Raw genomic sequence first — 13,843 nt, 5'->3', positions numbered from 1 at the left:
CGGCGCCTGTCAATCAAGGGCCGGCTCCGCAACCTCTGACCCTCCCAGCACCTTCTTTGCGGCGCCGCTCCGCTTCTCCGGCCTCCGATTAGAGAAGGCGTCCTCACGCCCATAGCGGGACTTCCGAGCCCACTTTTTGATTGGTCGAGCGTCAGATCCGTCAAAATCGCCAAGTCCCGCCTCCGCCGTGGCGATTGGATGCACATTTCATCCCTCAAAATAAACATCTCCGCCTCCTTCGGGCGAGGAGCTGTAACACCCAGGCGACTTCCGCCCCTTCTTGTCCGCGATTGGCGGAAGGCTGTGTCAATCTGGACGCGGTTGAGCCATAGAGAGTGCCACTCGTTCATCTTCTGTCTCTCACGGGCTGTCTGGGTCTTATCGATGTCGTGATTGGTCGGTGTGTTGCTAGGGGAGAAGTCCCGCCTCCCTCGCCTCACAGCAGAAGGGGGGAACAAGTCCGTCCACCCGCCCGTCTGGTCTACCTGTCTGGCGGGCGGCTCCGCAGAGTCTGCTCCGCGCCGTCGTGGGGGCTGGAGGGGATCTGCGGGGCGCCGTCGTGAGGGCCGAGCGCTGTAAGGACGGGGCTGGGGGAGGGGGCAGCAACCCCTTGGGGTAGGGGGGAGGAGGTTCGGCTGTCTGGAAGGGGGCAGGCGGGAGGCAGGGAAGCTGAGACAGGAGAGTAAGGCTGCAGTCCTTTCACACTTAGCTGGGAGTAAGCCCCATTGACTATAACGGGACTTACTTCTGAGTAGACATGCATAGGATTTGGCTCTCACGCTGCAGTTCTGTCTAGGCTTTCCTGGGAGTAAGCCCATTGACCAGAATGCAACTTACTTCTGAGTAGACATGCATAGTATTGGTCTCACATGCTACAATCCTATCCACACATTCCTGGGATTAAGTCCCATTGACTATAATGGGATTTGCTTCTGAGTAAACATGCAGGATTGGGCTGTCATGCTGCAATCCTGTCTGCACTTTCTTGGGAGTAAATGGGGCATTGACTATAATGAGACTTGCTTCTGAGTAGACACGCATAGGATTGGTCTCCCATGCTACAATGCTATCTGCACTTTCCTGGGAGTAAGCCCTATTGACTTTAATGGGACTTACTTCTGAGTTATTATGCATAGGCTTGGGCTGTAAATTGTGGGACTGGAAGGCACTCACAGAAAATTCTGGGGTTGGAGAAAGAGTGCCTGTTTGGGCAGGGAGGAGGGAGGTGTGTGTGGGAGATGCATAGATACTGGGGCTCCTTATTGTAAGGGGAGGCTATACTGCACATGAGATTTCCCAGCTAGAGTGATGGAAATCCCTCAGGGTTTACTCTGGAGTGGTAGGAGGAGAAGGTGGTTGACTTTTGCCAAGCAAAATAACATTTGCTTACTGAGTTTCATTGAAAACAAAAAGAGGTCAGTTTTCTTGAAATGTTGCACCTGTGATGTGAAGTATGTCTAACTCTCAGCATCATTATTCAGTTATACCAACCTCACATCCTATGGAAATTACAAGAAAACTGGCTTCATTTTTTGCTGTTGTATTGACTGGTAGAGGTTGCACTCCAATGCAGTTATCTGAAAATAAAGTCCTTTGAATTTGGGATTTACTTCCAAGTGAACCTGTTTAAGGTTATGCTGAGGAGATCGCACCCTTTATCCCAAAAGTCAGGGATACTGTTTTCACAGCATTTTGTTTTCACAGCATCCCTGCAAGGTAGGTTAGTTTAGGATATAGTGACTACCCAAGGCCACCTTTCATTAATTCCTACCTGCTTAGTACTGTGATTCCAAGCTTTATATGTGTACATGAGTAATGCATCATCTGGTCCAAGTTTTCATAATTGTGAAAAATAGGAAATTGCATGAATTACTGGTACTTATTTTCATTCTTTTGCTGCTTCAGTCAATGACAGCAAAGCTGGTGTTGGGGAGAAACTACAAGGGTCCTCATGATTTCTACAGCTGAACATGGCAAGTGTATTTTTTCATCCTGTGTGCACTCTGGCACTGGATTGTGCCATGAAAATTATGCTTCCTGCCCTTAGGAGAAAAAGTGGAGATCTGAGCCTGCAATTTTGTGCACACTTTCCTGGGAGTAAACCTCATTGAACACAATGAGACTTACTTCTCAGTACACATGCCTAGGATTGCACAGACCAAAAACATCTGTGAACTCCCATGAATTTTACAGGCAGACCCCATCTCCTTCCCCCCCCCCCCCACTTATCATGGCTGCTAGTTTATCCACAGATTGCACTATTAAAAGAAAAATCTGTTATAGTATGTTGTGGAACAAAAATAGATCTGAGCCATGAATACACATATGTTTATAGGTAGACGTCCCAACACATTCATTCATTATCCAGTCACTGCTGACAACTTTGTGCATCATAAATACCATGCACATCCATTAGCACCATTGTGCTGGAAAAAAATGTATTACATGTGGATCTCAGCATCTACTGATTTGGCATCCACTGATTTAACTCACCACTGATCCACCTTTAAGTGCCTTGAAACAAGAAAAAAAGCACCAAAATCCAATTTTCTACCTTTTCACTGTTAAATTGCACTGGTTGCAAACTTCTCTGAGTTAAAGATCGCTTTGAAGACTCTCTTCCGGGCTTCTTACTCCTCTATTGTCACCCCAGAATGCATTAGTATAGACACTGTACCATATCCATACCATATTCATATTCACCATGGAGTGAATAACAGAATCTAATGGAATAATTTCATTCTAATAGATTCCGTTATTAAACCCATCTAGTGACTGACTGAGGTATAGCATCAATACTGGATGACAATGGAAGTGCTGGAAACCTGGAAGTGGGTCTTTAAAGATATTTTTTTAAATCCACTGGGGGTTCTGGAATGGAGCTCCAGTGGATAATGAGGCACGGCCTGTATTTATTTATTATGACATTTATGTATTGACTTTTCAGTAGACTCACGGCAGTCTACATAGGCAGACTGAACATAAATCCGCTTTTCAATGAAATTTTGACAATCTCATTAAACCTCCATTTCTCTGGATGTTTCCCTTCATACTGCAATCATCTTGCGTCATTATCATATGTCTCATTATGAGACTTACAGCATCACAATTTTTGTCAGCCTTTGGCATCCCAGGCCCTGAATTGTTGTAAGCAAGGATGTGGCAGGAGGGGCCTTGATGTCCAGGCCTGGTATGAAATGTAAACAAAGGAACAACAGCACTGTACATGTATGTGATTAGCAATCAGATGCACCTGTGTTAGATGGGAACCATGTGACCTGGGGAGATGTGTGCAGAGTCACCTAGGCTGTGGTCGAGTGGTGCAATGTACCACTGGACAGCCAATCAGAAAGGGTCACAAGACAGTCTTGTGATGATGAGGTTGCCCCATTCTGATTGGCTGGCCCCGGTATGTATGGGGACAAGAACAGACACCAAATGTGGGTTGTTGTGGTGGAGTTTCTGCGTGTCGTGCTGCTGGTTTGTTCTGTGACTTGGACTGCTTATTGTGACTGTGCCTTGCTGTATCCCTGCCTTCTGGACCGTTTGACTGACTACTCTTCTGCCTACTCCTTTACCAATACATGCTTCTGCAACAAACAAGCCTGTGTCTGCTTCTTTGGCTCTGTTTGGGATCACCTGCTTCTTGTGCTATCTCCCTGCACTCTCATGCCACTCTGCTATCGGGAAGGCAAGGGCTATCCTCCCCTGACAATTTTTATAGGAAGTTTTTGTACCTGGCCTCATTGCTGCTCATATTGGTGCCACAGACTGCAACGTTCAACCAAAAAGCAATAATACAGATTCACTATTCTTTGATATACATAAGTCATATTGTTGGAAAGGTACCTATGCCATCTAGTCGAATTCCCTGCTTGAAGCAAGAAAATATTTTCTAGAACATCTCCAAAAGATTCCTGTTGTAGATTCCTGCTTGAAGACCTCTGGCAAGGGAGAACCCACCACTTCCCTCAGATATTGGTTCCATTGTCAAACTGCTCTCAATGTCAAGAAATTTTTAGAAAGCCAAGGCACAGATCATCTCATGTCTTTACAATTCTTTACAATTTAGGTAGACACCTAAATCTACCACCCAGTCATGGCTTTGCATGGAATGCACCTATTAATAAAAAATTTTTTAAAAAGAAACAGAACTTTAGATTTGGCTTTATGATACTGCCATGTTCTAAAAACCTTGATCCGAGGCATAGAGTTGAGCCCCATAGTATTTTGAGTAATAATGTAGGGATAGGGTTCAGATTCACATGCAGGGTGGCCTGTGCTCACTGTGGAGTAATTGCGGTCCACAACCTGCCTGCAGGGAGCTGTGATGAGGCTTCCAAGTAAGAAAGCATGATTTTCAGGTAGTCATGAGTATCTGGTCTACAAAAGAGACACTTGCCTCTAATTCAGGAAAAGCAGGGAGAGTAAGGTCATTCTATGACTTTAGTACTGGTTTTACAGCACAATTGTACGTATAGTTACTCAGGAGTGAGTCCCATTGTGCTCACTGGGACTTGCACACCTGTAGGTGTGCATAGAATTGCAGCCTTAGGCAGTCAGGATGACTAGATTACTTTCCTTCATGTTTCCATTTCCTGCCTTTTTTAGCCCACCATTGTCACATTTTGCCTATTTCAGTCACTTTAGAAATGTGTGTTCTCTGCATACACATTCACTCTAGAGCAGTGGTTCTCACATCTTTAGAACAGGGACCTACCTTTTAGAATGAGAATCTGTCAGAACCCACTAGAAGTGATGTCATGACTGGAAGTGACATCATCAAGAGAAATTTTTTTAACAATCCGACACTGCAGTCCTACCCACACTTACCCAGGAGTAAGTCCCATTTACTATTATTGTTAAAAGAATATACAGAGTAGCTTGTTAAAAGTACAGGTCTGTAACATTTCCCCAAATGCAGTCACATACAATGTTGGCATCAAGTCTAATACATTCAAAATAAAATCTTGAAATAAATGGGGACCAACCTGAAATTGGCTCGCTATGCACCTAGTGGGTCCCAACCCACAGTTTGAAAAACACTGCTCTAGATGAATTATTCAGAAGCAAATTTACTGATTCAGTGTTAACAGTTACTGAAGCAGATTTCCACTTCATGCACACATTGAAAGAGATGATTATCTTGTGGTCCGTGTGATTGAGTTTGAAAGCATGGTTTAAGTGCTTTGAAGTGATCTTAAGTTACTGCATCAAAAGGCAGTTGATGACGGAAGAGGTCTGCTTCTGGGTTCCTTCTTCCCCTAGGTGAAAGGGAGATGGAAGTTGCATGTTTATAATGTTGCATCTGTCTTGCAGCTGACTGCTTTGTTTCAATTTCTTTTCAAAAGTGTACCTGCATGCAGTGTCAGTTTCAGAGGGACACTGTCACTTGGTGTGATTTAGAGTCATAGATCAACAGCAGTAGCACTCATTTTCATGTGGTGGAGATATAGACACCTTCCCAGTGCTGGCATCAAGTTACTGGGAGCACTAGGGCAAAGCTCTACAATGGGATCCCCATGTCCATACTCGTACCTTCCTGATGTATAGTTGCCACAACTGCCACCCGTGCTAAGAATTCAGTGGTGGGACCTTGGCCAGTTCTCAAATTGGCCAGCCCTCATCAACACTCCTGCAACCTCTGTTTCATAATACTATACCAATGCCTTTATGTATTAAGTGAGTGTAGTACATTGACGTGTGTTCATGTACTTACACAATACATAAGACTCCTGAGAGATCATGTGAACTGAAATATGCGCAATAGGGTGTATAGGGTACATTCCATATATGAGATGATCATAGGTAGGGAGAGAAAGGCATATACTGGTGATATGTGAACTGGTGCTTAGTCTTGAAGCAGTACTTAGACTTGGGGCAATGTGTCGGGCATTTGAGCACACTCTGGATGTGTTAGTGTAGAAGTGACAAGGTAAATTCCTAACAAAATCTTGGGATTTCCTGGAGAATATATGTAACTAGTACTTCCCTCATAGCTTTATATAGTAACAGTTGTGGTGAACAGACTATATTTCTCTTCTGTTTCTAGTTTTCTTGCATGAGCTGGAAAGGTAGAAGATGGTGAGGAGAAGTAATAGCCTCCAGGGTGTCACGTACGCCAAGAATTATGGGATGGATGTCTTATTCATGCACATACTTGGTTAGACACCATCCAGGTAGATTCTGGTATTATGATTTTGTGATGTGCACATATGGCAAGGTAGCCATGCTTATAAGGAGATTGATCCTCAGTATTATCTAGGTCTCAAACTGTGGGTCACAAGGCAATTGCAGGTGGATCCCCATTCATTTCAATATTTTATTTTTAATATATTAGACTTGATTCTACTATGTTATGTGACTGCATTTGAGTAAATGTGGCACATCTACGCTTTTAACAGGCTACTATGTATATGCTTTTAATGATGGGAAATGAGATTTACTCCAGAGTAAGCGTGGGTAGGATTGCAGCATAGGAGTGTTAAAAATTTTGCTCCTGATGATGTCACTTCTGGTCATGATATCACTTCTAGTGGGTTCTGACAGATTCTCATTCTAAAAAGTGAATCCCGGTGCTAAAAGTTTGAGAACCACTGATCTAAGTAATGCATCAGCGGAATGATGAGTAAGAGATGGATCTATAAACGATATTTAAGAAGTGAGAAGTACACAATTGGAGGGAGGAGTCAGGTGTCCAAAAATGTTAGTAGCATGTTTGGAGTAGATTCCTGAATGACCTCTTGCATCTTCATTTGGTGAATTCTCTGCTGTCTATTTTGCTCATGTGTACAGAAATTAAACTCCCCAGATCTGTGAAGCAGAAAAATAGAAACCTTATCTCCTCTGCACACTTGCATAAATAGCTAGAAAAGTACCTATTATCACTTGGTAGAGTAGGTTGGACACATTTCCTAGGAAGTGGTTGTTCTGGTAGCAAACTCATTCTGAAAAGAAGTAATGCTGTTGACAGAACTGAGGTGGGAGCAGGCATTCACCTTCAGCTAGCACCCAGCTTCCTTTTACTGTTGAATTTGATGATGATCAAAGCAAAACCCATTTGCTACTTGCAAGTACTGTACATAATTTGAGCAACTGCTAAATCTGGCTTGCAACTGGTCTCCTTTAACAGGCCATTAGGGGTCAGTCTTGCCATTCAAAGAGGGATAGGGTTCTTTTTCTTCACATCTCAAAAGTAGCATTTTGAATAAATGTTTAAGGCATGTCATCAAATGTACTTACGTTTATACTGCCTGAAGTGGCCAAATAGGGATACAATCTTATACATGCTTACCTGAGAGTAAGTTTCATTGGACAAGGTGAGACTTCTAAGTAGACATGCTGGTTTGTGCTGTAAATCTAGGACTGCGTTTGTAATCAGTCATCTCTGGCATCTTACAATTATCTTGTAGTAAAAATTTATTCTGGAGTAATGTGTTTCTGTTTAAAAGCAGATATTTGGTTTGCAAAATGAACAGGCAGCAGAATAGACTCTAAATATTGGGTTTGTGTGCCTACTTCATGTTGTTATGAGACTGGATTTTGGTCTAGCTGAAAAGTAGAACTCCCTTCTAAAATTTGATTGAGTTACTGTCCTTAGTAACTGTGTCTGCACATCTGCAATGAGTAGATGTGCACAGGATTGTGGTGTAAATTTTCCTAGTTGTGCATAAGGATCCAACCCAGAATGGGTACTCTGCAACATCTATGCTTATACAGTTGTTACATCTATACAGTTGGTACTGTATTGCCATATTTAGTTTTGTATGCATAGTAGGGATATTGCTGGATTTTGTGTATTCAGCACTGTGTATCTTTTGGTAGAGGAATGTTCAGGAATTGGTGGCTCACAGTATTAGGATCACAGTATTAGGCCCAAATCCTAACCAACTTTCCAGCTCTGACCTCTGATATTGGAGCATGGGGTGCATCCTGCAGTTGGAGTGGGGGGGGGGACAGTCATGAAAGTAAGGGAATGTTTGTTCCCTTACCTCGGAACTGCATTACCTTTATCTCAGTGCTGGAAAGTTGGTTAGGATTGAGCCCTTAGTTGTGTTTTAAAGTATATACTTCTATTGTTTTAATACTGTTTTGTTTTTATGTATTGATTTTACTGTTAACCGCATTGAGTCCTCTTTAGTGTGGGAGAAAGGCGGGATAAAAACACAATAAATAAAATAAAAATAAATATACCTTGCAAAGGAGCACAGCACTGAATCCTGTCTAAATTATAGAACCCTTATTTGAAACACCGCAGAGTCAACATAAATATAATACACCTCTTTTTACATTTTTTTAAAGCCAGTTTACTAAAGACAGCCATGGAAAGATTTGATGTGAAGCCTCCTCCCTCCCGGAGTCGTTCTAAGACTGCTTTGTATGTGACTCCTCAGGATCGTGTAACCGAGTTTGGCAGTGAACTGTACGAAGATGGGGGAAAACTGTATTGCACCTTCTGCAATGTGATCCTGAATCATGTCCGCAAGTCTGCAATCAACGACCATCTCAAATCCAAAACTCACACCAAACGCAAGGGGGAGTTTGAAGAGCAAAGTGTCCGGAAGAAGCCACGAACTCTGACTGCCTCCCTGCAGTGCAACAGCACAGCTCAGACAGAGAAACCCAGCGTCATCCAGGACTTTGTAAAAATGTTTCTGGAAGCTAGCATTCCTCTCGAGAAGGCTGATCATCCAGCTGTGCGTGCTTTCCTCTCTCGTCACGTGAAGAATGGGAATTCAATACCTAAGTCAGACCAACTACGGAAAACCTACTTGCCTGATGGGTACACAAATCAGCTTCTCAAGTCTGATGATCACTGAGGATGGGGGGAGTCTCTTCAATGGTGAACGTGGAGTATTCAAGTTACATAGCAGTGATGTGGTTTATTTTTATATTCATGCACATACAATGTTATGTAATGGTTTTTGAATTGTAGACATGACAGTCTATCGCAGAATGCAGTGGTGTACAACAAACAGTTGGTGACTCTTGTATTATAAGATTTTGAGCCTGAAATCTTGTTGGAGCTCCTTGGGGAGGTAGGGGAATGGCAGAAATTTGCCAGACTGCTGCATTTGTACAGCCCTGTGCTAAATGAATAACACAGAAAACAGAATTGTGGCTAACTTCGACTTCTTCCTTCTGTTCCTCTTTTCGGCCCATGTTACATAATACTTGCTGATGAACAAATTGGGCATGGTCACATACAGAAATCCATTTTTTCAAAACTTTAATCGTAAACAGGTATGCTATATGCTATATTTATTAGCCCAATAAACTTATCTTTTGTATAAGTATACTTCAGGATGTCATGGTAACCCTATAGGTTTGATTACTTGTTATATTCCACTGGTGCAGACAGCTGCCCCAAATCCACTTTAATTGATTTCCTTTCTGATTTGTTTGGGGGGATGAGGGAGATAATTTTAACAGCAGCTGGACACACTGATTTTCGCACCAGTAAGTGGGAGTTCAAGAATGCAGGTTCATGTTGAAATGTGCATCTCATAGAAAGCAAGTGACAGAATGCTTCCAAAGGTGCATCTTGTTGAAAGCAATGATCAGCACCCATAGCTCCTAAAAGCAAGACTATCTGGAATCATGAGGTAGGAAAATAGAAGAATCCATGAGAATAAATTCCATGCACATCCATATAAAGATAAGAAAAAAGTTTCAGTACTAGTACAGCAGAGAGATGCAGTTAGCTGCCCATAGATGGCACTCTTTTACAAGTAATTCTAGGGAGATATTAGTCTTTAGGCTACTACTTCTTGTTGTCAACTTCTAATAGCTGGGTTTTTTAAAACCATATGAATAATTAACTTTTCTTGAGCTTTGCACAGTTTGGGCCGATAGAATGATTTCCTGGTGTGAGTGTGTGTTCCCTTTTCTTTTTAAGGAGCAGAGCAGTTTCGCTGCTGATCTTGGGAGGTTTGTAATTCATTAAAATAGCGTTCGCATATTAGCTAAACAGCAGTTCAGCCAAAGTTAAGCACTTTTAGGTCCCATTGATTTTTGCATAGGACAATACATCTTATAAATAATAGTAAATGCTTAACTTTTAGTGGGATCTTATAAATATTTTACTTTTTCTCAGTGGAGTTGCATAGAAACTGAGTACATACATACACAAGACCTTTATTGGCATAGATAACAGAAATACAGAACAACTATATCTTCCTGAGTATCTTCCTGTTTCTTCCTGTTTTGAGATTTTGTAAAAGATTAAGGGCCCAATCCTATCAAACCTTCCAGCACTGATGCATCCATGTAAAAAGCGTGTGAGTTGCACTCTGCAATGGCGATGCAGTCACAGAGGCCTCTTCAAGATAAGGGAATGCTTGTTCCCTTACCTCAAGGCTGCATTGTGACTGCATTGGCTCTGCAAAATTGGATAGAATTGGGCCCTAAAATTCACAGCCCGTTCAGTAGGGCGGGGGGGAGGGCGGAAGAATGGGAAACTACATAGTAAAAGTCTGATCTGAACAAGTTTGTGGCTTCATTCCTTTCCCTATATTTTTACCTCTTTCTTTAAACTAAAATTGATGAGTTTAGAGAAAACACAAGTCAATTTCATCAAGCCTTTACTTTAAACTTCCACACAGTTTCACATTCAAATGTTCCATAACATTTAGCAGGGGCTTGGCACTGGTACATTGCAGCCCAGAACATGGAGTCTTCCTTAAATGACAATATTCATTTTGCAATGCTTTTTGACTCTAGTTGATAAGAATTGTGTGAATTTGTAGCAGTAGCTATTCCAGACTTCCAGTGGCACAGAGGAATGTCTGTGTCCTCTGCATTACCTGAGCCTCTGTTTTCATTTTCCCTTGTGCCACTACATCTCTTGTGCCAAACTAGTGTTGGAATCAGTGTTGGAAATGCCCCACAGGTACCCTATCCAAAAAGGATCTGGTTTTCTTACGGACACCTTATTTTAAAAGGAAACATAACTAGCAACTTTTGCCTTGGTTAAAAGTTAGGAATGGTTAGATCAAGTGGCTTATTCTTTCAAAATCTCATGTTTTTTATTATCTTTCTCTAGTCTGTTAGTTTACATAGAACACCATAATGCTGTGCCATCAGTACATCTGTATTTTCAGTCTTTGTTGTTGTGCATACTGTACTCTCTAGTACCAAGGAACAATTGCCATCTTTTGCGTGTAAAGCAACTGGAAGCACCATAGTTCATGGGGTGATTGCTTTGCTGTTCACATTATTAGGGTAGTCTCTCATGCTAACAGGAAAGTGTTGGTATGTGCGTGAATGCATGTTTTCTTTTCACACCTGCAGCTCATCCTATTTGATGGTTCATATGAATTCTTCATGTTTCTGAAATGTGTACATCTTGTCACAGAGGTGATCAATAAATTGCCAGTTGATGTGTTACACTGTAAGCAAGACAAGAGCATGTGTATTTGTAAAAACTCTAGTAGAAAGAGAACTGCGAAGTGATATCATTGATCTCTGTGGCCAAGAAATCATGAAAGGAAATAATGTTTGTGGAACATAATTGATAAGTCACCATTTTAACTGATTTACCGCCTACAAGACAATAAGACTACAAAATGAAATAGTTGTTTAAAGCCATACATAAACATGCAACAGGTAGATTAACATGCTTTTTTGTCATTTGTGTGTGTAAAGCTAGTACTGAATAAATAAGTAGTAGTAATCTAACCAAAGTAGAGTAATTTAATGTTTTATAGATTGGTCTGAGCAGTTGCTAAAGGTTTATTTGGCTTTTGCAGTCCTATATGCACTTACCTGGGAATAAGTCCCACTGTTTATAATGAGACTTACTCCTGAGAAAATATGCATAGCAATTGCCAGTTTGCAGTTCTGTGCATCCATACTTAGCAGTATGGGACATGCTTCTAGGTACACATGCCTAGGATGGGGTTGCACAGATGCAGTTAGCAGACAAAAATCTGAAACCAGAAACTAATGTGTGTGTTTTTTTCTCTTGACTTCAGTGAGCACAGTATTTCTCTGTTTGCAAGACAGAAATCTTTCCAAATTGTTTCAAAGCTAAAAATGTGTGTAAGAGAAAAACATGTCAGGAATTTGGAGCATACATTTTTTGCAGCATAATTCAAAATGTTGAATGTTAAACATGCCATTTGAACCATCCAAATTATTGACCATTAGGGAACTGAAGGGGAAAGATGACTTATACTGCTTTTTATTATTTTTCATATTTTGGCCTACCTAGTTCTCTTTAAAAATGCGCTCCCCCCCCCCCAATGACAATAAGTTGCTAAATTTCAGGCTTTTGTCCTGGTAATTATAATAGAGTGAAACGACTTTTGACCCAACTGAATACTTGTCATTTACAATAAAAGGAGAAATTGGGCTATGCCCACTAGTCAATATTCTTATGCTACTCAAAGTTCTGATCCCCACAGGACTTTGTTTAAAATTTAGTTTCTTGCAACCACGCAAAGACATGGATAATGAAGGAACTTTAGATGATTTTAAGTCTCCATGATAACCTTGTTCTTAAATGAAATAAGGCACACAATTGTACCGTGCTAATTATCATTTATTGATATACATTGTATGGATAACCTTTTGATCCCTTTTTACTGTTCCATTTTTGAATTTGGTGATAGGAGATTTTTTGTTCACTTATGCATGCTGAATATTCATTGTTTTTCTGTTTTTAAAGTTCTGTGTTAACTTTACAAAATAAAAAAAGTTTTAAAACAGACTAATGGATGAGAAGATGTGAAATGCCATCTATTGTGAAAAATACATATAAATCTACTAAGTAGAAAGATAGCCAGGATTACGGTCTCTTTTTTCCCCCCTGCTACTGTGTGCAGAAATAAAATGTTGTGCCAGGGTGTATTGCATCCATTTTCAATGTAATGGTTATACTGTATAAACTAAAATCCTGCTTCTTGTGTAGGTTATGTCAAATGCATTTCTTTAGTTAAATAATTGGGTTTAATTTATTGGTCAGACTTTGCAAGGAGAAAACATTCAGAGCTACAGAATTTGTTGAATCCAAGTCTGGTACACGACTTTGAAATTCTAAAAAAAGATAAACTACGTATTTTAACTGTTATCTTATGGTTAACTGTGCTTTAACTATAACTGTTATCTTATGGTTAATTGCATCTCCTGTGCAGATGAGCTAGAGATGGTACTCGGAGTTCAGACTTAAAGCAGTTCATTGGGGCTTGAAGCAGATCAGTGGCTTTGCAGAAATGTATGCTGATTTATTTAACCAACAACAGATTTTCCTGCAGAATAAATACCCTTCCCTAAGTTTGACTTTGCTTCCAACTAGGGGATGTACGTGGACTTCTTGCTGTTGTAGCTTCAATTCATGCTCCAAGAAGCAAACCCATCTCCAAGGGGATGGGTGTGCAAGAGAGTTGCCATATGCTTGGTTTTTGATCTCTGAAGCAACCAGGTGAATCTGACAATACAAGTCAAGAATATCATCATTTCCTCCAATGCTGAACTTGAGTTGTGCCTATCAGTTCAGAAGCAAAATGAGGCCACTCAAAAATAAGGTCAATGTTTTTACACAATCGGAGCCTTTCCTAGATATGTAGGAGTGTATACATTCTGATTTTTCCCTTTTCCAAAAGGAAGTCCAGCAAGGATCTGCTTGTTTCCAAGACCTATGGGCTCTTAATAGCTGTTGAGCCATAACAGGGTTGAAGAAATAAGAGGAGAGAATTTGGAATTGGTTCCTCATGATGTATAGCTTAGTACAGTGGGTCTCAAACCTTTTAGCAGTGGGACCCATTTTTTAGAATCACAGTCTTTTGGGACTCACTGGAAGTGGTGTCATTAACTTGGAAGTGATGTCATGGCTGGAAATGAC

At 41.0% G+C, this 13,843-nt stretch overlaps 1 protein-coding gene across 2 annotated transcripts; it reads left to right on the top strand.

The window, feature by feature from the left end:
• The first annotated feature begins 442 nt into the window (after positions 1-442).
• CGGBP1 (CGG triplet repeat binding protein 1) lies at positions 443-12,783 on the top strand. Of its 2 annotated transcripts, none has more exons than XM_066620444.1 (2): positions 443-575; positions 8,306-12,783. In XM_066620444.1, the coding sequence occupies exon 2, from the start codon at positions 8,322-8,324 to the stop codon at positions 8,817-8,819; it is 498 nt and encodes a 165-aa protein (XP_066476541.1). In that variant the 5' UTR covers positions 443-575; positions 8,306-8,321; the 3' UTR covers positions 8,820-12,783. The 2 variants fall into 2 exon arrangements, with proteins under 2 accessions (XP_066476541.1, XP_066476540.1); XM_066620443.1 differs by having other exon boundaries at positions 494-575; positions 8,302-12,783.
• Positions 12,784-13,843: the final 1,060 nt, after the last annotated feature.

This window comes from Tiliqua scincoides, chromosome 3 (genome assembly GCF_035046505.1).
Source record: "Tiliqua scincoides isolate rTilSci1 chromosome 3, rTilSci1.hap2, whole genome shotgun sequence".
Lineage (NCBI taxonomy): Eukaryota > Metazoa > Chordata > Lepidosauria > Squamata > Scincidae > Tiliqua > Tiliqua scincoides.
The sequence above is the reverse complement of the archived record's forward strand: the minus strand, read 5'-3'. Positions and strand labels throughout refer to the sequence as shown.

Coding starts and splice junctions, on each gene's coding strand:
- CGGBP1 (XM_066620444.1), top strand. CDS start 8,322: ATGGAAAGATTTGATGTGAAGCCTCCTCCCTCCCGGAGTCGTTCTAAG.